The sequence below is a fragment of the Pteronotus mesoamericanus genome, unplaced genomic scaffold (genome assembly GCF_021234165.1).
Source record: "Pteronotus mesoamericanus isolate MK-2021 breed Mesoamerican mustached bat unplaced genomic scaffold, CSHL_Meso_final contig_48, whole genome shotgun sequence".
Classification (NCBI taxonomy): Eukaryota; Metazoa; Chordata; class Mammalia; order Chiroptera; family Mormoopidae; genus Pteronotus; species Pteronotus mesoamericanus.
The window spans coordinates 2,733,283-2,758,361 of record NW_026555180.1 but is presented as its reverse complement, the minus strand read 5'-3'; the positions used below and the strand labels follow the sequence as shown (position 1 = coordinate 2,758,361).

General features: G+C 37.2%; 1 protein-coding gene across 1 annotated transcript in view; it reads left to right on the top strand.

Moving 5' to 3' along the window:
- The first annotated feature begins 2,404 nt into the window (after positions 1 to 2,404).
- IL1RL2 (interleukin 1 receptor like 2) overlaps positions 2,405 to 25,079 on the top strand; it is a 34,899-nt gene continuing 12,224 nt past the window's right edge. Inside the window, 8 exon segments of the mRNA XM_054578034.1 lie at positions 2,405 to 2,483; positions 2,558 to 2,687; positions 2,689 to 2,764; positions 3,304 to 3,373; positions 4,189 to 4,423; positions 6,620 to 6,815; positions 21,265 to 21,430; positions 21,938 to 22,012. Of these exon segments, the coding sequence (XP_054434009.1) occupies positions 2,405 to 2,483; positions 2,558 to 2,687; positions 2,689 to 2,764; positions 3,304 to 3,373; positions 4,189 to 4,423; positions 6,620 to 6,815; positions 21,265 to 21,430; positions 21,938 to 22,012 (1,027 nt within the window).

Here is a 25,079-nt window from a genome sequence, read left to right as displayed (position 1 = left end):
CAGGGTGAAAGCTGCACTTCTTTGAAGTATTTGAATCTCACAAATATAATTTTGAGTCAGAAAAAGCAAGTATAGGGTACAGTGTTTTTTATGTAAAGACTAAAAGATCCTGCACAAGAATACTTTCTATTACTTAAGGAACACACTCTCACACACACATATACATCAGGGTAATAAGCACTAATCTTCGGACAATGAGTCTAGGGAGTGGGAGAAGTATATACAGAAAAATTGCTACCAATTATTTCTGTAGCTGGGTCTTTCTTACATAACTTATGCCCTGTTTTGAGTTATTTAGCTCTCAAATATTGTATGATATGCACATTTAAAAATACAAAAAGTGAAAATTATAAAATAAGATAATTCAATTTAGGAAATTTCAACATAAAAAAGCATTTCCTTGTGGTCATAACAAAGCAAACCTGAGCATTTCCACCTGGAACCTTCATAAATAAACTCTGTTTAACATAGTGCAAGTTACACTATGCACAAAAAATAAACTCAAAATGGATAAAAGACTTAAATGTAAATTGCAAAACCATAAAACTTCTAGAAAAAAACTGAGGGAATAAAATATCAGATATTCGGGATAGAAATATTTTTGATGATGTATCTCCTAAGGCACTAGAAACAAAGCAGAAAATAAACAATGGACTCCACCAAATTAAAAAGCTTTTATACAGCTAAAAACACCATCAACAAGATGGGAGAACATTTCCACCAATGATACATCTGACAAGGGATAAATCTCCAAAATATACAAAGAACTAATATCACTCAAGGCCAGGAAGACAACCCAGTTAAGAAATGGGCAAAAGACCTATATAGACACTTCTCCAAAGAGGAGTAGGTTCATAGGCATATGAAAAAAGTGCTCAACATCATTAATCATCAGAGAAATACAAATTAAAACCTCAATGAGATATTTATTTATACCTGTCAGAATTGCCTACCATCAGTAAGTCAACAGACAATAAGTGTTGGCAAGGATGTGGAGAAAAGGTAACCATAATGCACTGTTGGTGGGAATGCAGATTGGTGTGGCCACTGAGGAAAAAGCAGTATGGAGTATCTTTAAAAAATTAAAGATGGCGCTCCCTTTTGACCCAGCAATTCCACTTCTGGGATTACACACTAAAGATCCTGAAACACCAATACAAAACAAAAAATGTACTTTTTTGTTTATAGCAGTGCTATTTACAATAGCCAAGATTTGGAAACAGTCTAAGTGCCCATCAGTGGATGAGCAAATAAAAAAGCTCTGGTACATTTACACAATGAAATACTATGCAGCAGCAAAAAAAGAAGGAACACTTACATTTTGCAATGGCATGGATGGACCTGGAGAAACTTATCCTAAGTGAATTAAACCAGTCAGTGAAAGAAAAATACCACATGATCTCACTTATATGTGGGATCTGATGAACACAATAAACTAATGAACAAGAAAGCAACAGAAGTTTAGAGACATAGAACAGCCTGATAGCTGTGGGTAGTGGGGGGCAGGATGGGATGAAAGATGGTGCAGGGATTAAGCAAAGAACATTTATACACAACCCATGGTCACTTGACAACAATGTGAGGATTGGCTTCAGGTGGGGAAAGGGTGGGGCTGGGTGAGGGAAGGGAAGTGGAGACAGTGGGGATGACTGTAACAGCTTAATAATAAAAAAAAAGAAAAATGTTTAAAAATTCTTCATTTAATTTTTAATACAGTAAATTATGGCAGACAAACCCACATAAACAAAAGGACTTCAGAACCCTCAATAATTTGGAACAATGTAGACATTTGCAAATGACTGGCCACCAGCCTCTTCCTGGAAGTTCTGCTGACAATGCAATTGCTTCATTCCATTGCTTGCTCCTGTGGTCGTTTCTGTCTCACTTTCTCAAATCCAACAGAGACCAGAAATCTCTTGAATGGCAATTACAATTTATATTGTAAATCTAAGTCTCAGTGCCATGAGAGATATCTCTGGGGTGTCACTTAACTGGCCAGGGCAACAGGTCCCTGTTGATAGCCTCCTATTCTGAAGTTTCAGACCAGAGCAGTCTTTGTGCTCCAGGAATTTGAGCATCATCATGGGATGCCTGATTTCCATATTTAACAAGTGTGTTCTGGCAGAAAAATTATATTTCTTACAAGCCAAATGTTCTTACTAACATTTGGGTACAATGCAGGTCATGCAATTACTGCTCACTTGGGGTTTGGAAAGGAATGAATAATTAATTTACAAGGACAATTCAGAATAGACTTAAGCAGACATTACCGGTGAGCTGCCAGAAAATTAGGCAACAAGCCTTCAGAACCACTTCCTAGTGTGATACCATGTTCCTTCGTACACTTCCCTTGGGGAAGGTAAACCTGCCCCACCCACGGTGGCAAAGAAACAGCCTTGCGAAAATGCGAGACCCGGTTAAGTCCCTGGGTGTCAGATCCTCCGCTCTCCAGAACTTCTGCACTCTCAGATCTCGTCCCACGGGTAGACACGCGTCTGGGAGTCCGTGGTGGAGCCGCACACGGGTGGGCACCGATGGTAGGTGTAAAGGGGGAAAGGTGGCAAAAATGTGAGCGACCTGGAAGCCAGAGAGTGGGACTCCTGGGAGTGTCCCTACCACCGGGGCGACCTTGGGAGAGCAGATGTCATCTCTAGGAGGTGTGGAGCTTGCGTCTACCTGCCAGTTCAGACGCATTCGTCTTTCTCCCTCTTTTCCTGCCGGCCTTTCCCAGGTAGACCTAAGCTGGCTTCTTTCTGGTGAGCAGGTATTTGGAGTGTCGATTTAGATAGCTGGCCTTGCGGACCCTGAAGTCGAGGACGTGCAGGAGAGTAGGCTATGTGCAATGCAGGATGGGGACCCCGGGAGCCAAACCAGGACCAGGGGCCTCGGCTGAGGGGGGCTGGGAAGCGCGCCCTCTCACAGGGTGCAGGATGTAGATTCTGCCTCGCTGTGCCAGATGGCAGAAGGGGATGTCATCGCGTCCCCACAGGGAACGAAGGAGAGTCCGAGGAGGGAACCCCGCTCCTCCAACAACCATATCCATACTTCCCCCACTGCACCCTTGTAGCCGACCCACGGACACCTCTCCACCTGAGATACTGAAGGTCGGGCCCTGAGGAAAGGAAGGGGATAGGGGAGGGAGCAGTTTTTGCGCAGGGTACTTCAAGGTAAATGTGGGGCCAAAGTTAGAGGGCTTCAGGCGAAGAAGGGAAAGTCAGTGGCCTGACTTGGGGAGTCTGATGTTCAGAAGTCGCAGGATTAGGCCCCCGCCTCTTCCCCTCCCACCCTCTTCTCTCTTCCTAGAAGCCTGATGTGGAGACGGTATTCCTGCTGCTGTGCTGTGTGTTCATAGTGCTTCCACTTCAGATTAGAGGTATGTTGGATTTGTTCTCAGGTCTCGGAGGTGCCCCTCACCCAAGTGCCTCCTTGACGCTCTGCGCGAGCTTGCTGTGCAGACCTGGGCGGTCCGTGGGACTCTGAGCCTTGCTGATTACACTCTCCCAGTGGAACAGGCAGAATTCCCTAAATGGGAGTTTCATTTCCAAGTGTCTGATGCTCAGTCCCAGATGTCACCTGTGAGCTTTGAGGTGACTTTCATGAAGAGGAGGATGAAGAAAATTTGCAAGTCAAAACTTGAGTTAATGGGTTCACATGGATGTTTTACATGGCAGAGTCATTTTATGACCCAGGATAAAAGCAAAGAAACCATCAAAAGACAAATTTCTTCCAAGAATGAAACTAAGCAATTTGGTAGAAACGAACTTTAAACTGAGTAGTTTTAAACAATCCTTTTTGGAATAAGGTACACATTTTATATGGCTTTTATTTAAGACAGAGTGAAATAGCTGAGTGGCAGAATAAAAGGAAAACAGGAAAATTAAGACTGAGAAGGAACATTTCCTCTGACCCAAAAGGATGAAAGAATGAAGTGGGAAGGAAAAGGGAATCAATCATTCTAGATGCTGAACAAGACTGTGTGGTACAAACAGTAAATTCTGTCCTATGAACACATAGGAAGGACTTTGATGCTTTCAAATCAACAGACTACTTATTTTTTTTTTAGGTGAGCCCCACACTGAAAAAACTCTCAAATAAAATTGGCTAGGAAATTGAGACACTTGTTAAAACTACTAATAAACAAACATTAAATTTCTCTTTCATTATTATTTTTTCTCTTTCATTTCCTAGATGAATGTCGGGACATTAGTGTGCAAAATGAGACACCTTCAGTAAACCAGCCTTTTGCTTTTAATTGCACATACCCTCCATTAACCTCTGGGAAAGCACATGTAACTTGGTATAAATATCCTAGCAAAATTCCGATATCCAAAAACATGCAGACTAGAGTTTACCAGGATCAAAACTGGATTTTGTTTCTCCCCTTGGCATGGGGGGATTCTGGAATCTACCAATGTGTTATAAAGTAAGTTCTTCACTGAAATAGAACTAGCACTCTCTCTCATGTATATATATATACATTATATATATACATTATATATATAATTCTTTTAGGAAAATTCTTAAGAAATTATTAAGTATAGAAAACTCAATGAGAAGAATATAACGTAGTTTTACAATTGCTATAAGACAATTTCCAATGAACACACTTTAAAACCAAACATATTTGTAAATCAGTTGTTGGAATATGAAATGCAGCTTTTTCCATGGAAGTGATGCACAGCCAGACCAGCTTACAAAAAAATCTGTGTATTCCAATATTATTGTTGCTGCCTACTTTCTTGGAATGCCAGTTTTTGTGATAAGTGGCACATCCAGATAGGAATAAGCCTCCTTTGAGCACTTTTTTGTAAAGCATCTGCAATGGAAATTTAACAGTGGCTAAGCACCATGTATGTTCCAAACCCAATGCTAAGTCCTGTGCTAGAAAGCAACTGTATAAGTGAATGACACAGGTCTGGTGAGAGATTACTGAGCCTGGTGGGGACTGTAGTGAACTGGAAAACATGCCCCACCAAAGGCGGCAGTCTATTCAGCTCAAGTATATTTTGTAGTTTTTCAAGAAAACCTGGAAATTAGTGTGTGTGTGTGCGTGCACGCGTAACTTTTTAATAAACTTTTTGTGTGTGTCTCAGATAAAACACATCTGTGGACCAGATTTTGCCTGAGGGCCCCAATTTTGTTGCTTTCCCTTATTAACATTCATGACCTTAACCTTAACAAATTATTTGACCTCTCTGAGCCTTGGTTTTCTTATCTGCATAGTGGAAGTCACACAGGCCTGATACGGTTGAAGTGAAAAATAGCTGAGATCATGTGTGAAGTAGGTACCCCTGAAACAAAGTTGCATTCTCTCTTGTTTTGTTTCTATGGTATTTCCTGGTCCCTTTCTCTGTCCCAGGATGGCCTGTGCCCCACTCTGGTTCATGTCAGATTCCTCATTTTCATATGTCAGGTCAACTTGAGGGCCAAAATTTCTTAGTGGTACACAAGTAGAAGCGGCCATTAGCCCATTTGCCTGGCCTCTTTCCACAATTTTACTTGCTGACATTTTAGGGAGGTCTGCCCTCCTGTTTTTATTCTCAGCTACAAATAACTAGAGTTGGAGATTGTTTGTCATACAAATTCACTTTTAAATCTAGACCAGATTTAAAATATTTAAATCTGGGAGCTGTGAAATGTGGAAAATCATCTTTCATAGAAAGAAATTATAGATATTGTCTGTCATGGAAGAAAATAAATATGAATTTTCACAAAATTTTAATGTATAGATATGATACATGTTTAACTATATATTTTTACTTTGAAATAATTTCAAGTTCACAGAAAATTTACAAGAACATAATAGAGAATTCTCATCTATCCTTTATCTAGATTCCCTAATTATTTAACATTTTTCCACATTTACATAATTCTCTCTCCATATATATGTATATTATACCCAATATTTTTCCTAAATCATTTTCCCCACATCATTTGAGTTGTTTGTATCATGTCTCTTGACTCCTTAATATGTCAATGTATATTCCTATCAACAAGAATATTTTCTTACATAATCACAGTATAGTTAACACATTTAGGAATTTTACTGCCATACAACATTTTAAAAATCTAATCCTTGATCCATATTATAATTTTATCAATAGTCTTAGTGCTGACCAATATAAATATTTTTCTTTCCTTTCTAGCAGAGGATTCAATTCAAAACCAAGCATTGCCTTTGGTTGCCATGTATGTTTAATCTTTTTCATGTGGAACAGTTCTTCAGTCTGTTTTTCATGACATTGATATTTTGAAGGAGTACAGGCAATTATTTTATATTATATCCCTTAATTTGGGTTTGCCAGGTATTTCTCCATGAGCCTCCATGGTTGGAACACTATGAAAGTTGTGTCCTCTTCAGAAACCTCTCAGAGGCATATTTGCCCCTCATTGGTGATGTTCATTTTGATTACTTGGTTAAGGTGTTACCCAGTGTTTCCACTATATAAATAATTTTTTCTTGTAATTAATGATTTGTGAGATATGTATTGTCTTGTGTGAGGCAGAGGGTTTGCACAGTACCTTGAAGATTATTTTGATTATATTTGAAGATATACAGAATCATTTGATTTTGTAATTGTTTGAATTTATTAGATTTTAATTTGTTATTTTCTTCCAGTAATACAAATATGTGTCACCGAATACATGTAAACTTAACTGTGTTTGATGAAAATCAGTGTGCTACTTCCAGAAACAGTCAAATGAATTTATCAGATGAGTACAAACAAATATTACATGTTGGAAAAAATGGCAGTCTTACTTGTCATCTGAACTTCCCAAAGAGTTGTGATTTGGATTCAGTAAAGTGGTATAAGGTAAAAAATTTTTAAAAAATCCTATTGATACTTTTTCTCCTCTTCTTTAAAACCCACTTCTTTTTTTCAACTTAAGTTGTATTTTTAAGGCAGGGTTAGTAAAGAGATATGTGTACCTAAGACAGATCTGTCAGATAGCTGATTGCTATTGGTAAGTTTACTTGTTAATTACTTATTTTTAAATTTATAGTTATTATAGCCTCATATATTTTATTATTTTCATCTACTACCTCCCCACTATTATCCCTATTTTTCAGACTCTCCTTGGCTATTTTCTTTTACCCTAACAGATTAGTTTGCTTGAATGGGCACTGCATGCACATCAGTTAATAACCACAAAGTATAAAAAGCCACCCTCTGGAAAGCCTCCCTTCCACTCCTGATCCATGTTTGTCCTGGGTGGGCCCACGGCACCTTCCCTAACATGTAGCTACTACTACTAGTTTCCTGCATTTTTTGCGTTTTCTTTGTATAATGCTGTATAAGCAAATGACACTATACATCTTATCCCTTTCTTTTTTATGCAATAAGGGAATCCTATACTCACCTTTCTGCACCTTGTGTCTTCACCTTCAGAGATTCTTTTTTCTTGACTCTGTTGGCAAATAATAATGCATAAGACAGAATTCTTGGTGTGGGGGAGCACTGACTAGTCATTTATGGCTGAAATTAGTTTTCCGCAACCCTGCTTGCTGGCACTTGCTAGTACAACCATCTAAGTAAGGAGTTTGCTTTGCGGGAAGATTTCCACCTATTAAATCAAATTCTTAAATGGTGATAGGATTATCCAAATTTCTTATTTTTTTCTTGAATGAGTTTGGGTAAGAACTTATTTTCAAGGAAATTGTCCATTTCATTAATACTCTGGCAAGGAATTGTTTATCTTCTCTTTTAATATCTGATTCTGCAATAAGCTTTCATCTTTTAATACCCATTACAATGTCTCTCCTCTCTCTGCCTGTCTGCCCTGCCCCCCATATTTGCCAGTTCTTTAACTTCTATCACTTCTTTCAAAGAACCATTCTTTTTGACTTTATTCATCCTCTGTACTATGTTTCACATTCCTTAATATATAGATATGATACATATTTAACTATATATTTTTACTTTGAAATAATTCCAAATTCACAGAAAATTTACAAGAACATAATAGAGAATTGCACAAAAAGTGAAAAAATGTAGCAATGAATGCCCTTATTCCTGTCTTTAAACACACATTTGCCAGTATGTGAGGTTTTTTCTTTTTCCTTTTTTTTAGGATTGGTATCTTTAAAGTTTTGAGTCTTGTAAATGATAAGCATAGTATATCCCTATATTTGGTTTTCTTTAATTTCTCACAATGTTGTATAATATTTTTGTGTAGACATCTTGCATGTTTTCTATTAAATAATTTTTAGAAAATTGATGTTTTCTGATGTTATTGCAATGGATGGTTTTATATAGCAATATTCTATTTATTGTTTCTTTATCTCACAATGTTGGTAATTTCATCTGTCTATTTTAATAATGGATCTATAGGTTCTTTTGTATATCATATGTACATAAATCATGTTGTTTGTGGATTAATGACAGTTTTATTTCGTGCTTTTTTGCCTTTGTAACATTGATGTTTTCTTTCATATTCAGTGAACTGGCTAGGACCTTCAGAGTGATCTAGAAGCTATTACCATTCCGGTGTTATTAATCTACTATAGTGTTATCACCACTCCAGAAGTGGCAATAACAGCATCTTTGTGTCATTATATTGGAAAAAGCTTTCAATATTTTTCCATTAAGTGTGATGTTTGTTTTAGGATTAAATGGCCTTTATCAGATTGAGAAAGTTCTCTTAGTTTGCTTGAAATTTTATGAATGGATGTTAAATTTTATCAGTTGCCTTTTCAATATACCTATAAATTCTGTTGCTATACTGAATAACAAGAATTGATTTGTGAATGTTATACCAATGGTGCAGTACCAGAATAATCTGAAATGACGTGTAACCCTTTTTATACATTGCCAGATTTGGCTTACTGATATTTTGTCTAGGATTTTTTTCATCCAAATCATAAAGAGATTGGTCTGTAAGTTTTGTTTCTTGCTTTGTCCTTGTCAGATTTGGGTATAAAGGGTATGCTGACCTTATAAAATAAATTGGGACGTAATCCTTACTTTCTTCTAGAAATGTTTCAGATTGATTTTATTTCTTCTTATACATGCTTTTATTTTGTTTATTTTTTAAAGGTTTTCTTTATTTATTTTTATAGAGAGGGAAAAGGAGGGAGAAGAAGAGGGGGTGAAATCAGTTGCATCGATTTCCTCTCACATGCACGCCGACAGGGGCCCCAACATGTGCAAACTGGGACCAAACCTACAACTCAGGCACATGCCCTGACCTGGAATTGAGCCAGCAACCTTTTGGTTTGTGGAATGATGCCTAACCAACTGAGCTATACTTGTCCGGGCTCTTTTAACATGCTTTAGAATTTAGGAGTAAAATTATGTAAGACTGAGACTTTCTCTGGGGGAAGAGTTTTCAGTTACAGATTCAGTGTCTTTAATTATAGAATTACTCAGATTTCCTGTTTCTTCTTATAGCAGATTTAGCACATTGAGCTTGTTTAGAAATTTTCATTTTATCTACATATTTTTTAAAAATTATTGAGCTGAAATTGTTCATAAGATACTCTTACTATCTTTTTATTGTTTATAAGATTTGTAGTGATGACTTCTTTTTCACATCTGGAGGCATTTATTTCCATTTCTCTCTCTCTCTCTCTTTTTTTTTTTTTTTTGTTGATTATCTTTGCTAGGGGTTTATCAACTTGAAGAGTTTCTTCAAAGTGCTAATTCTGAAATTGCTCTCTCTCATTAGTTTTCTGTTTTATTAATTTCTGCTCTTATCTAATTTCCCCCCTTTATTTTTATTTTTGGTTTTAATTTGCTGTTATGTTAATAATTTTATGAAAAGGAATTTTATTCATTAATTATAAGCCTTAAAATTGTCATTTCCCTTTAAACTCAGTTTAAACTGCTTTATACTTTTGATATATTATATTTTCATCATACAGTTAAAAGTAATCTTTAGTTCTTAAAGTTATTTTTTCTTTGAACTCTGGATTATTTCTAAGAATTGTCTGATTTACAAATATAGTGGATTTTTTTAGTTACTTTTCTGTTTGTGATATTAAGCTTAATTGCACTGTGGCAGAGGATTCACTCCCTATGTTGTAAATACTTTGAAATTTGGTGGGACTTGCTTCAGGGCCGAGCATACGTTTCACTTTTGTGAATGTCCCATGCTTATTCAAAAGAATGTAAATACTGCAGTTTGGGTTTGTTAACTGTGCTATGCAAGTCTACAAATGTACTTTTTTCGTTCTTTTTCTTTTAGTTACTTAGAAAGATATGCAGAAATAACCCAGTGTGATTATAGATTTTTCTGGGTTATTTAGAAATAACATCACTCCATTTCTAAAGTCCAGCTTTGAACTTCTCAGAATATAGTGTTACACATTTGTCTGTGTGGCTTCTTCAAACTCTATTCCTCAGGCCGCTCAGCCTTCACCTTGCAGCCTTGCAACTATATTGCAACTAAATAGCCTCTTGGCATCAATATTATGACCCTTTAGGGTCTTGACAATAGGAGTCTTCTGGCAAGTTTCTCTTGACCTGGACCTGTTTTGGTCATAGATGTGAAATCAGTTGATATTTGTAGAGAAGTAGATTTTTAGAATCAACTCTGCCCCTACCCCTGTGTCAACATACAGATATATTGAGTCTTAATTTTCTCATTTAGAAAATGAATGAGAGTTTAGGCTACATGATTTCAAAAGGCTTTCCAAACCTTAAGGCTACTAGCCTGATAATAAAACCTATTATCTCCTGTTCCATTATTGTCAGACTTTGAGTAACTGGGTGACTTTTAGCAATTTAAGAAGTGTTATAATATTTATAATTATTTGAAATAAATTTCAAATTCTATAAGACTTGCAAATGAACTCAAAGCTGTGATGACTGGTCTTAAGTGGACATCAAATTTTATACTATTGACCTTTTTAAAAAGCAAATGCTTGGCCTCATTCTCTACTACTGAATCAGATTATGCATGAGTGAGACTCAGGCATACTCATTTTTAAAATAACCACTCAGCTTGAGAAGATAGGAGGAAGCAAATAATATAAGGAGAGATAATTCTGCAGTGTCTGCCTGCTTAGATTCAGTAGCCTCAGTTATTCCTCTGTTTTTGCCACTAACTAGTCATGTTGGATCAGTCCTTGGGCCTCAGTGTTTTCATCTGTAAAATGAGAGGGTTGGGATAAATTATCAAAATATTTAGAACTTATTATTTGCCTGGTGCTATGCCAGCCACTGGGGATACAATGATGAAAGAGACTCCTTGCCTTCAAAAAAAGTTATAATTCACCAAGGTAAAGGGGACTAATTCAACTTAAGATTTTAAAAATGGCTTAGACGGATAGAAAGTTCAGGTAGAGAAATATGATGGATATAGTGGTAAATGCTCACTATCCATGGTGAGCCTCTTTATCCTACAGAGACTATAAAGCTGAATATAAGAGCAGAACAGCCAAAGACACCCTATGCTATCCAGAGCTGCCTCCAGTTAAGGTTCTGGATGTGATTCGCTCTCTCCTCTGGCTTCACTGAAAGGCTAATGTGAGAATGGTGAATCTTCCTGCTTTTGCTACTGCACTGCATGCATGGCACTGAGTACTTTCTTCAGGGTCCAGTACCCAGGTTTGTGGGAGCAAAAAAGCAGTGTGTATGTCTTCTTAGTCATTTGTTGGTTTGTCTGTGTCAGGTGTGGCAAGACTTCACACCCTGTAGTTGCATAAGTAGCAGTTCCTGTACTCTGCTTTGCAGGTGATATATTTCCAAACCTTGATTTCCACCACCATGATTGTGATAGAGGTAGCAGCTCTAGGTGAGCTAGTCTTAGAGTAGTTCTGGACTAGACCTCATTCCTTGAATACTTAATATTTTGTAAGCACCTAATATCCAGTGTTGAATCTTTTTATTCCTAAAATAGCTAGAATGACTCTTGTTTCCTGCAACTAAATCCCCTCTAAGAGACATGACCTCATAGAGTTTGAAAGATTAAATAATCTATCCACTAGTTCAGTGTGGGTGCATAGTAATTACTTAATAAACAATTATTCATATTACTGTTTAGTTAAAATAAAGGAATGGAAGTGGTGGCATAATGAAAAATTGTAATCAAGATGTATATTTGATTTTAAGAATTTAGAGACATAGATATTATGGACAATGACAAAGTCCAAGTAGTGGCTGGAGAATTGAAGACTGAGAGGAATAAAATGGAAATTGAAGGGATTATGGAGGAGAAATTTCAGGTATTAAAACATACAATTTTAGAGATAAAAAAAGAAATACCTACACTTGGAAAATCAGTAATGTCTACATTTTTTTTTTAGTTCCAAATTACTCCTCGGTACAATGATTTCTGCTTTACCACTGTGCTGGATATGTACTTGCTGAGGTTACTGCTGGCTTTCCAGCTGCCAAAATCTAACATTTATTTTCAATCCTGAGCTTGATCTCCTGTGGAATTTATCACTGCTGGACATTCCTGTCAGCTGAGAACTCCATTTTCTTTCTTTCTTTTTTTGATTTTCAGTTAATTTTTTCTTTTTTCTTTTTTTACATTTGTATCTGCTTTCTCCCCACCACTTTCCCCTGCTGCCTCCCTCTCCTCGATCCTTCTCCTTTGGTTTTGTCCATGAGACCTTGCTACACATTCCCCGACCCTCCTCTTCCCTTCCTTTTCCTCCATACCCCCCCACCCCATCCCTCTTGTCTCTGTTGGTTTCTTTTCCTTCCAGTGTTGCTGGTCTTATTTTCCTTGCATCGTTGTATTGTTGGTTAGGTTCCGCTTATAGGTGAGATCATATGGTATCTGTCTTTCGCCCCCTGGCTTATTTCACTTAGCATAATGCTCTCTAGTTTCATCCATGCTGTCGCGAAGTTTAGTAGTTCTTTTCTTCTTTCTGCTGCATAGTATTCCATTGTGTAAATGTACCATGGTTTTTCGATCCAATCATCTAGTGATGGGCATTTAGGTTGCTTGCAACACTTGGCTATTGTAAATTGTGCTGCTATGAACATTGGGCTGCATAGGTTCTTTTAAATTGGCGTTTTGGAATTCTTAGGCTATAGTCCCAGCAGGGGAATTGCTGGATCAAAAGGCAATTTGAAGGCAAATTCCATTTTCAGCTTTCTGAGGAAATTCCACACTGCTTTCCACAATGGCTGCACCAGTCTGCATTCCCACCAACAGTGTACTAGGGTTCCCTTTTCTCCACAGCTTCTCCAGCATCTGCTGTTTGTTAATCAGTTTATGATGGCCATTCTGACCAGTGTGAGGTGGTACCTCATGGTGGTTTTGATCTGCATTTCTCTGATGGCTAGTGATGCTGAGCATCCTTTCAAATGTCTCTGGGTCCTCTGTATATCTTAGTTGAAAAAGCATCTGCCCAGGTCCTTTGCCCATTTTTTGATTGGATTGTTTGCCTTCTTGGAGTGGAGTCAAGTGAGTTCTCTATATATCTTGGAGATCAAACCTCTATCTGATGTATCATTAGCAAATATATTTTCCCATACAGTTGGCTCCCTTTTCATTTTGCTGATGTTTTCTTTAGCCTTGCAGAAGCTTCTTATTTTGATGAGGTCCCACTTGTTATTCTTTCCTTAATGCCCCTTGCTTTAGAGACATATTGGTGAAAAAATTGCTGCGTGGGATATCTGAGAGTTTCCTGCCAATGTTCTCCTCTAGGACTTTTATGGTGTTGTGACTTATATTTAAGTCTTTTATCCATCTTGAGTTTATTTTTGTGTATGGTGTCAGCTGATGATCCAATTTCAATTTTTTGCATGTAGCCGTCCAACTCTCCCAACACCATTTGTTGAAGAGGCTATTATGGCTCCATTTTATGCTTCTGCCCCCTTTGTCAAATATTAGTTGCCCATAGAGACCTGGGCTTATTTCTGGGTTTTCTATTCAGTTCCAGTGGTCTATGGGTCTATTCTTGTGCCAGTACCAGACTGTTTTGAGTATAGTGGCTTTGTAGTATAGTTTGATGTCCGGTCTTGTGATCCCGCCTACTTTGTTTCTCTTTCTCAAAATTGTTGCAGCTATTCGGAGTCATATATCGTTCCATATAAATTTTTGAAATGTCTGTTCTATTTCTGTGAAATATGTCATTGGTATCTTAATAGGGATTGCGTTGAATCTATAAATTGCTTTGGATAGTATGAACATTTTGATAATATTTATTCTTCCAATCCATGAGCACGGTATATGCTTCCATTTATTTGTATCTTCCTTAATTTCTTTCTTCAATGTTTTATAGTTTTCTGCATACAGGTCTTTTACCTCCTTGGTTAAATTTATTCCTAGGTACTTTATTTTTCTTGATGCTATATCGAATGGTATTTTTTTCCCCCCTGATTTCTTCTTTCATTGCTGGTGTACAAAAATGCCTTTGATTTCTGAATATTGAATTTGTGTCCTGCTGTTTCACCAAAATCACTTATTATGTTGAGTAGTTTTTTGGTAGAGTCTACAAGATTTTCTATGTACACTATGATGTCATCTGCAAACAATGATAGTTTTACTTCCTCCTTTCCTATTTGGATGCCTTTTATTTCTTTTTCTTGTCTGACTGCTGTGGTGAGGACTTCCAATACCATGTTAAAGAGAAGTGGTGAAAGCAGACATCCTTGTCGTGTTCCCGCTCTTTGTGGGAAAGCTTTCAGTTTTTGCCCATTGAGTATGATATCGGCTGTAGGTTTTTCATATACGGCCTTTATTACGTTGAGGAATGCCCCATTTATTCCCATTTTGCTGAGCGTTTTGATCATAAATGGGTGCTGTACCTTATCAAATGCTTTTTCTGCCTATATCAAGGTGATCATGTGGTTTTTGCCTTTTCTTTTACTTATGTGATATATTACGTTTATTGACTTGCGTATATTGAACCATCCCTGGATCCCTAGGATGAATCCCACTTGATTGTGGTGGTTAATCTTTTGCATATATTGCTGGATGTGGTTTTCCAATATTTTGTTGAGGAATTTGTCAACTATTTTCATCAGCGAAATTGGCCTGTAGTTTCTTTCTTTGTAGGGTCTTTATCCAGTTTTGGGATTAAGGTGATGCTGGCCTCATAAAGAGAGTCTGGGAGTCTTCCCTCCTCTTGAATTTCTTGGAATAGTCTGAGAAGGACAGGGGTTAGCTCTTCCTTAAATGTTTTGTAAAATTCTCCTGTGAAACCGTCCGGCCCAGGGCTTTTGTGTGTTGGGAGTTTCTTGATGACTGCTTCAATTTCCCCAGCTGTTATCCGTCTGCTCAAGCTTTCTGTATCTTCCTCCTTCAGTGTTGGAAGATTATACTTTTCTAGAAATTTGTCCATTTCATCCAGGTTTTCCAATTTCTTGGCATATAATTGTTCATAGTAGTTTCTGACAATCCTTTGTATTTCTGTGGTATCAGTTGTTATTTCTCCTCTTTCATTTCTGATATTATTTATTTTGACCTCTTCCTTTTTTTATTGATGAGTCTGCTTAAAGGCTGGTCGATTTTATTTATCTTTTCAAAGAACCAGCTCCTGGATTGGTTGATCTTCTGAATTGTTCTTTTTGTGTCTATGTCATTCAGTTCTGCTCTAATCTTGACTATTTCCTTCCTTCTACTTGCTCTGGGATTTATTTGTTGTTGTTTCTCCTGTTCTTGAAGTTGTAGTGTTAGGTCTTTTATTTGAAATATTTCTATCTTTTTAAGGTAAGCCTGTATTGCTATGAACTTCCCTCTCAGGACTGCCTTTTCTGTGTCCCATAGATTTTGGACTGTTGTCTGTTCATTTTCATTTGTTTCCAGAAATTTTTTGATTTCTTCTCTTATCTCATTATTGACCTATTCATTATTTAATAGTCTACTGTTCAATCTCCATGAGTTTGCAAGTATTTGAAGTTTCTCTTTGAGGTTGATTTCCAGTTTCAAACCCTTGTGTTCCGAGAAAAAGTTTAATATTATTTTAATTTTCCTGAATTTGCTGAGGTTTGCTTTGTGTCCTATCATGTGGTCTATCTTTGAAAAACTGCCATGAGCATTTGAAAAGAATGTGTATTTTCCTTCTTTGGGATGTAAGGTTCTATATATGTCAGTTAAGTCTATTTGATTCTGTGTGTCATTCAGCTCTACAATATCCTTATTGATGTTTTGTTTGGAAGATCTGTCCATTTTTGCCAGTAGGGTGTTCAAATCCCCTACTATCGGTGTGTTGATGTCTTTATCTTTTCAGAAGTTGTCCAAAATTTTCCTTATATATTTGGTGCTCCTAAGTTGGGTGCATTTAAGTTTACAATGTTTATGTCTTCTTGATAGATTCTTACTTTAAGTATTATAAATTGCCCCTCTGGGTCTCTTTTTATGGCCTTTGTTTTGAAATCTATTTTGTCTGATAATAGTATTGCAACCCCTGCTTTCTTCTCTTGCCCATTTGCTTGGAATATTTTTTTCCATCTATTTACTTTCAATCTGTGTGGATCTTTTGTTTTGAGGTGGGTCTCTTGTAGACAGCATATGTATGCGTCATGTTTTCTTATCCATTTAGCTACCCTGTGTCTTTTGATTCGGGCATTTAGTCCATTCACATTGATAGTTATTACTGATAGAAACTTACTCATCTTTTCTCTTTATACCTGTGTTCCTCTCTTTCTCATTCTTTTCCTTCATCTTCTTAAACCAGTCCCCTTAGCATATCTTGGAGAGCTGGTTTGGTAGAGATGTATTCTTTTAGCCTTTTGTCTGTGAAACTACTTATTTCTCCTTCTATTTTAATTAAGAGCCTTGCTGGGTAGAGCAGCCTTGGTTGTAGGCCTTTGATTTTCATGACTTGGAATATTTGTTGCCATTCCCTTCTGGCTTGTAATGTTTCTGTTGAGAAGTCAGCTCCTGCCCTACTGGGGGCCCCCTTGTGTGTTACTTTCTCCTTCTCCCTTGCTGCCTTGAGGATTCTCTCTTTGTCTTTTACATTTGCCATTTTAATGATGATGTGTCTTGGAGTGGACCTCCATGGGTCCCTCTTGAGTGGGGCCCTCTGTGCCTCCTGGATCCATGAGACCTTTTCTCTCCTCAAATTGGGGAAATTTTCCATCATTACTTTTTCGAAGAGGTTCTCTATCCCTTGCTCCTCTTCTTCTCTTTCTGGTATCCCTATTATGCCGATATTATTGCATTTCATGTTGTCTTGCATATCCCTAAATGCCTCTTAGTTCTTTTTGATTTTTTTCTCCCATTTCTTGTTCTTTCTGGGAGCTTTTTTCTACCTTATCCTCCATCTCACTGATTCGATTCTCGGCTTCATCCAGCCTGCTTTGGATTCCTTCTACTGTGTTCTTTAATTCAGAAATGGTATTTTCATATCCTCTTGTGTCTTCTTGGTAGTTTCTATGTCCTTTTCCAGGTTTATATAGTTTGCTGTAAGATCCTGAAAGTTTCTGTGCAGTTTTTCATAGTTATCTTTGAGCTGGCTAAGCTCATTGGGCTTCCTTAGAAGCATTGTTTTGAATTCAATATCTGATAGTTCCCTTGCCTCTATTTCATTTAGCTCTCTCTGTGGGGCGTCTCCTTTTCCACTCATTTGGGAGGATCTTTTTTTCTTCCCATTTTTGTGAGAGTCTGTTAAGTAAGTAAGTAAGTAAGTAAGTAATTTTTGCTTCTGTTTCAATTGATCCATCTAGATTTCCTGACTTGTGGATTAAACTTCTATGGTAGTAGGCGGGTCTTTTTATGTATGTATTTATTTTTTCTTACTTTCCTTTCTGGGCCTGCCTCTGATGATGTCAGTTGTTGACCCTATATGACCTTGGGTTGTTTTTTTTTAGCCTTCCAGGAGTCTACTGTTTGTGTCTGACTCCTGCTTTGGGCAGCTTTGTGACCCATTCGGCCAGGGATCCACTATTTCTGTGAACCGCATTGTAATCGTGGGCCTCTGGCTCATCTGGGCCCTGCTTCTGCTTCTTTGGGGGTGCTTCCTTCCTGCGCAAAATGGAATACTGAATGGGGAGGGAGTCAGGACTGCCCAGTTCCTCCTCCCATTCTTTCCCTAACTCCTCCATTTCTAGTCTCTTCTTAAGGCTCTGTATGCAGCTGTGTGACCCCTTTGGTCAGGGATCCTCTATTTCTTCCAGCTTGTCTGCACTTAGCCCCCTAGCTCACATGTGCACAAGCTGTGTGCGGAGGGCACAAAAGGCAGGTTAACTGATTCCCTTATGCCTGAGCAAGATGGTAGCTGCAGAGTGGGAGGTGAGTTATCATCAGGGCTCCACTGGCCGCCGTCTCAGTTCTCTTCACAAAGTTTTCCTCATCAATCTTTTCCCAGGCACCAGCCCACTCTGCTGCCGCCTCCACCCAGAGATCAAGGAGGGCGGCTGCCACTGCAAATTTTTGCGTTGGCCCTTTAAATGTCTCTCTGCATCCCTAGCCACCTGTCTCTGGCAGAGAGTGCCCCTAAGCTTTTCGGGGTTGCATTTCATCTGTGTGTTTTCCTGGTTTTAGGTGCTGTAGTCTAGGGGTCCCTGTTTATGGTTCAGACCCTGCTCTTCTCAGGGGGATCCAACTGGCCGTTTCAATGTCCCTCTGGTACTAGTGCCAGCGGGTGCACAGCCCACCCTCTCCAGCCTCCACTGCACTTCTCACCCATTGGGATGTGTGAGAGTTGAATCCACTGTCTGTCCGTGGCTCCAAGGCTCCTTTCCCTCTATTGTTCCATTGTTTCCCAGGTCATTTCTCCACTATTTAGTTGTAATTTGGTCTTGGGAGGAGGTCAGTGTGACTCCCATTCACTCTTCCACCATCTTCCTTTCTCCTCCATTTTCTTTCTCTCTGATACTCAATTTTTAATCTCCATTCCACTCCTACCTTGTCCCCCAGTTCTTCCTTAGTAATCATCACGGGATTCTCATCCTCTATGTTTGAGTCTGAGATTTTTGGGATTCAATTTCAGCCATGGTCATCTTCTGTTCTTGCTTTGATTACATTCAAATGGGGATAGACATAGAGCCATCCATATACAGATGGCTCCCAACTCTCTCCCACTTCTACCTTTCTTTTAACCTCTGGATACTTTTTTCAATAGCCTAATATGTATTCTACTTAGACCTTCCCATCCTTACAACTCCCAATAGTCACCATGTTTAGAGCAACTTTTTATCTTAACTCCAAATCTGATCATTCTTTTTTTCTTTGTCTTTCTTTTTTTTTTTTTTACACTCTCTCTCCTTTCTAACAATACCTTTGTGTAAAGAAGCTGGGATCATGGAAGTCCTGTTCCTTCTTCATATTCCAAATTTTCACTAAATTCTGTAGATTAGAACTGCTTAAAATGATTGTTGTTTTTTTTTTTTTTTTTTTGTCCTCTTCTTGCTGTCATCACTGCATTGCCTTACTTAATGCTCTAAGTTAATGGAAATAACTTCTTAAATGTTTTCATAGTTTTTGGACTGTCCTACCTTTCTTTCCCATACAGCAACCAAATAGATTACTCTCAAATGCAAATGCAATCTTCTTATTCCCTTGCTTCAAAAGCTTCCAATGTTCATCCCTTTCTATGATTTTCTATGACTGGGCTCCTGCCTGTCTTTCTGGTTTCATCTTCATTATTCTCCCACAGTTACAGCATCTTAGCCAGAGGCTCTGGACTATTTTATTATGCTTCAGAACTGTTGTACATACTGTACAAGGAGTGGGTTTTTTTTGTGCTTGAGATATGAAATATTCAAATATTGGCTACTGGTATTATGAATATTTTAAATCTTATTAGTGACCTATCACCTGAGAATTGTTAAATAAAAACCTAAGCCTTCTGAGAATTTAGACTCTAAAATAATGCTTCAGTGAATTATGGTAGAAGCTGTCCTGGTTTCAGTAAAAGCATAGAATGGCTCTTAAGCTAGCCTGGCTAAACTTTAATATTGTTAAATATTTGTATGTACTTCTTAAAAGAAAGGATGAGTCAATTGAAAGGGGGACTGGTCAATGATGGAAACAGAAAGAAAGACCCAGAAATTGTGCCTATCTCAGCCATCTAGGGAAAAGGTTTTCACAGTCCAAGGGTTTAATTTTTTGTTGTTGTTGTTTCTGCTCTGAAGAAGGCAACATTACATTATCAGAGGCTTCACTCTTCTGGCTCTTATTAATTCCTATTTCATTTGGTAGCCATTGTACAATTACAATTAAGTTTTCCATATGAGGTGTTTATACAGAAATAATGTAAGACTTCTAGAAAGTTGTAGTTTACGTTGTAGTCATCAACTGTTTGCTCTGGCATTATTGAATTTCACCTTTTGAGATCCATTTGTTAACACTGCTCTAATGACAGAGAATGAGATCTAAAACTTGGGCAATTAAATCTTTATTTATAAATTAAGAGTTTGCATGTTTTTCTTCTGTGTTATCATGATTATGAGCTTTTGGAGGCCAGGGACTACATCTTATTTGTGTAAGACCAGAGTCTCTCACAATGCTAGCAAAGAGCAGGAACTTAAGTGTTTGAATGAGTAAAATGGACTCAGTTGTCCAAGAAGTTACCCTGTATAATGGAGCTTCCTGAAGAGAGGGTAAAAATTTGAGAGAGAGTTCAGAAGTGGGCCTGTGAGATGGAAGAAGTGGTAATTAACATGAATGAGAATGTGAGCTTCTGATAGGACAGATGAATAGTGAGACTTGCAATCTGGATGGATGCTAATGATCCCTGAAACTAACCAGCGTTCTAGTTTTTTTGGTGTGGGACTGTTTCTTTGTTGATGCAGTGGAAGCATGGGAGATATGAGAAGTGACAAGACACTTGCTGTTCCTAAGCCTAGTCAGCATCCTTCCAAATAGAATGTCAGTCCACTGGGAGAGATGGGTCCCTGTAGGTAGAGGATCTTTCCTGCCCGTTCACATCCTTCTACGAAACTCCTTCGTGGCCCGCATCAGTCTTCTTCCATGAAGTCTTCCTTCCAGCCTGTCCATTCAAATTCTATTAGATAATATATATAACATTCATTTTACCCTGTTAAATATTCTTTGTCCCTCAGGCTGGTGTGGGTCAGTGTATTGAGTGCTGGCTTGTGAACTGAAGGGTTGCCAGTTTGATTTCCAGTCAGGGCACATGCCTGGGTTGCTGGCCGGCTCCCCAGTTAGGTGTATGTGAGAGACAAATGTATATGAATGTTTCTCTCCCTCTCTTTCTCTACAAAATAAATAAATATTTTCTGTCAACTCTTCTGGAGAGTATACATATATATCTGTTGGATAATAAACTACTTAATGTCCAGGGACCTAGGGACCACATAGGTTTCTTGTATCCCCTCACAGTTTACAGAATGGTGTCAACTAGGAATATCACTGATACCCAAAATGTTCTTTGAACTTTTTTTTTTTAAGGACTGTAAGGAGATTAAAGGAGAGCGCTTTGCTTATTGGGAAAGAAAAAGAAAGCTGTCAGTGAGCAATGTCTCGGCAGAGGACAGAGGGAACTATTCCTGTAAAGCCAGACTGACTCATGCAGGAAAACAATACATGGTTTTACATAGAATTACTGTGAATGTCAGTAAGTATGTGTGTACTAATTGCGGAACTTCCTCTCAGCACTGACGTAAGACAATTTCTGACTTGAGAGAAATGATTCTTTATATCAATTTTCCTGAAGGTTAGTAGGCTCAAAAACTTGTCATTATTAGAGTCGGAAGGTAGAAAGAATGAGGCAAAAGAGCATGAGCAGTTTAATTTCCTCATCTGAGAAAACAGAATACTCAAAACTGTTGGTTAACTGTATTGGGGAAAAAAATAGAAAAAACAGAAAATTCTTCATTTATTTATGAAAATTGAGATTATGTACATAGAGCAGCTACTGAGGTGCCTGGCCAAGAATAGGTATTTAGTAAGTGGTGGATATTTTGTGACATGATGCTTCAACTTTTTTCTTGACAAATGTTTTTTTAAGGTCTGCTCTGTGCCACGTGTTTGTTTGCTTGTTTGTTTTATGCTATTATCACATTAAAGTAGTTGGGAATATATCGTGATTCTAATGCAATATCATATGGGTATAATTTCTTAGCAGAAAATGTTGGACATGGAGGAATAATCCCTAAAATAACTTATCCAACAAACAATACAATCGAAGCACAACTTGGTGAGTAAAGTTATGAAAGCCACTGAAATCACTAAGGGCAAAAATAAGTATGACCACATATTCTAGTGAATTTTTTGAATTTCAAGGATGAAGCCAACTTCCATACACATCTAGCTGCCAGCTTCAAATGTACCTGCATTCATCAGAAAAGTAATAAAAATAAAAAGACAAGAGACCTGGATCCTGGGGAAGTTATAGTATCAAAGGTCTGGCAGTGAGCACTATGGGTCTAAATCAACTATTTTTCAACTGATATGTGCAAGAATTTTTAAAACGTGCAATAGCTGACTATTGAATCAGGGACACTAACCTCTTTTTCTTTTATTTGTCAAATAAGAAAATGACAACAGGCAACACAACAACAGAGGTCTGGTGTGAATGAATCAAAATTATACCCATTTATTTTGTCAGATCAGCAAAAAAATATATTTTCTAGTGTGTGGCAAAATTTTAGTAATCAGTTTATGTGTAATCAGTTCATGAGATGAAAAAGGTTGAAAATCACTGGTCTAAATGATTAATGTAAATTTGTTTATGCAAAAGCAGTGAAAATGTAAAAATAAGTCCTCAAAGAGATGACACATAATATAAAAGTACTACTATAATGTTGGTCAAGAATTCTGAATTATATAGTCTTAAACTGGAAAGTATATTTAAAAAGTAAGGAGAGTTATATTGTTATATTACTTATTTAACATAGGAAGTGATCAGTAAACATTGTCTCAGTTTGTGATCTAAGTGGAAAAGAAGGAACTCAAATTATTTTTTCAATTTTAAAAGGTAATCACAGCAAAATAAAAACATGTTGAGTACTTTCTGAAGAAAAAAAGTAAACTAAACAAAATTTTATTAAAAGACAAATTCTCAGGTTGAGTCAAATATTAAAATATGATTACATATTGTTTTCAAAAGAATATAGATCTAAAAATACATGACCTAAACAATTAAATATAAATTCATAAGCATACTATGTCTTGCAAAAATTAACACAAATAAATCAGATTGGCAACATTAATCATTCACTCTGGTAAATATCTTTCAATGCAAACAATTAAATGACAAATCGAATTATTTGGTACTAATAAAATTACAATACCTCCTAAAATAAAATATATTATATATATATGTATGTATGTCAAATAGCAGTGCATTAGAATATTTGAAACTAAAACTCTCAGATATACAAAAAATATATAATAAGACAATACAATTGCTTTAATTATAATGGGAAATTTTAACATACTCTGAATTTGACAAATTTCTTAGTCAAATCAGGATCTAAAAGATTCTAATAATAAGTCCTGGCTGGCAGCTCAGTTGGCTAGGCCAATATGCCAAGGTTTCAGGTTCAATCCCAGTCAGGGCACATACAAAAATCAACCAATGAATGTGTAAATAAGTGGAAAACTAATTGGTATTTCTCTCTCTCTCTCTTTCTCTCTCTCTCTTTTATCCTCTATTTTCCTCTCTCTCTCTCTCTCTAAAAGATCCTAGTCATATGATAAGAATAATATATTAAGTAAATCACAATCATAAGTATCTATGAAAAACTCAGAGTCCCAAAAGAAGAAGTTAAACAGACCGTATGGTGCAATCACAATGCATTAAGTCTAGAAATTTACAACTAAAGTTAAAATAATAATAAACTCCACAAGAATAAAATTAACTGATTTAAAAAATTAGGCAATGACAAGTATATATTCTAATTATTTGCTTTGCTGATTAGATTTAGTTCAAAGCCATAGTTACAGATATTTAGAAAATAATGGCAGTGAAGACAAATCAAGCTTCATGAAATGTGAGCAAGGCTGAACTCTAAACAAGGTACAAGTATCATCATTTTTAATAATAAGTGTAGAAATAATTAAAATGCATAAACCAACCATTTAACTCTATTTTTAGAAAAGCCACTTTAGAAAACAACATGGAATTTCCTCAAAAACTAAGAACGGAACTGCCTTTTGATCCAGTGATCCCACCGCTGAGATTATACCCTAAGAATTGTGAAACACTCATTCAAAAGAACCTATGCACCCCAATGTTCACAGTAGTTTTATTTACAATAGCCAAGTACTGGAAGCAGCCTAAGTGCCCATAAGTGAATGAGTGGAGCAAAAAGCTGTGGTACATTTACACAATGGAATACTACCCAGCAGAAAAAAGGAACTCCTACCCTTTGCTAAAGCATGGATGGAACAGGAGAGTATTAACACCAAGTGAAATAAGCCAGGTGGTGAAAGACAAATACCATATGATCTCATCTATAAGTGGAATGTAATGAATAAAACAAACAAATGAACAAAATAGAACCGGAAACATGGAAATAAGGAACAAACTGACAGTGACCAGAGGGGAGGGAGTAGGGGGATGATGGGAGAAAGAAGGAGAAGGGTCAAGTCAAGGAACATGTATAAAGGACTTACGGACATGGGCAACAGGGTGCGAATTCACTGTGGGAGAAGGGAGGAGGGGAGTGTAAGTTTGGTCAGGCCAGGGGAGAGCAACAGGGGAAAATTGGGAAAACTGTAATTGAACAACAATGAAAAAAAGGTAAGTAAATAATTCCATGAAGAAAATAACAAAGATAAAAGTTTAAAAAATGAATTTATTAAGTGATAATTTCCAGAGTTCGTTCTGGGAAAGATGGGCTTGGGGCAGGGTGGTGGGGGCAAGGGGCATCGGAATAGAAAGAGAAGACAGAGAAACCTCCAGCAAATATAATCCCCCAAAAGTAGAGGAACTCAAAAGAAAAGAAAGAAATGAGAAAACTTAGAAAACAATAAGTAGAAAGGAGATGAAATCTGTTTTAAAGGCTTTACACCTACATGTTTTAGTAAAGGTCTTGTAAACTTTCAAGGAAATAATAATTTCCATAATAGAGGATTTGTTTACATATCACTTACCATGTGACTTCTCTAGTGGATTTCATAAACACCTAGAAAAGATAAGTATTCCTGTTATTAACTCTCTTAATTAACTTTGTTCACCATTCTTGTCTTTACAAATTCTAGCCAATGTGTTTAGACAATAAAGAGACAAGAGATAAAAAGCCTTGAAAGAGGAGGGT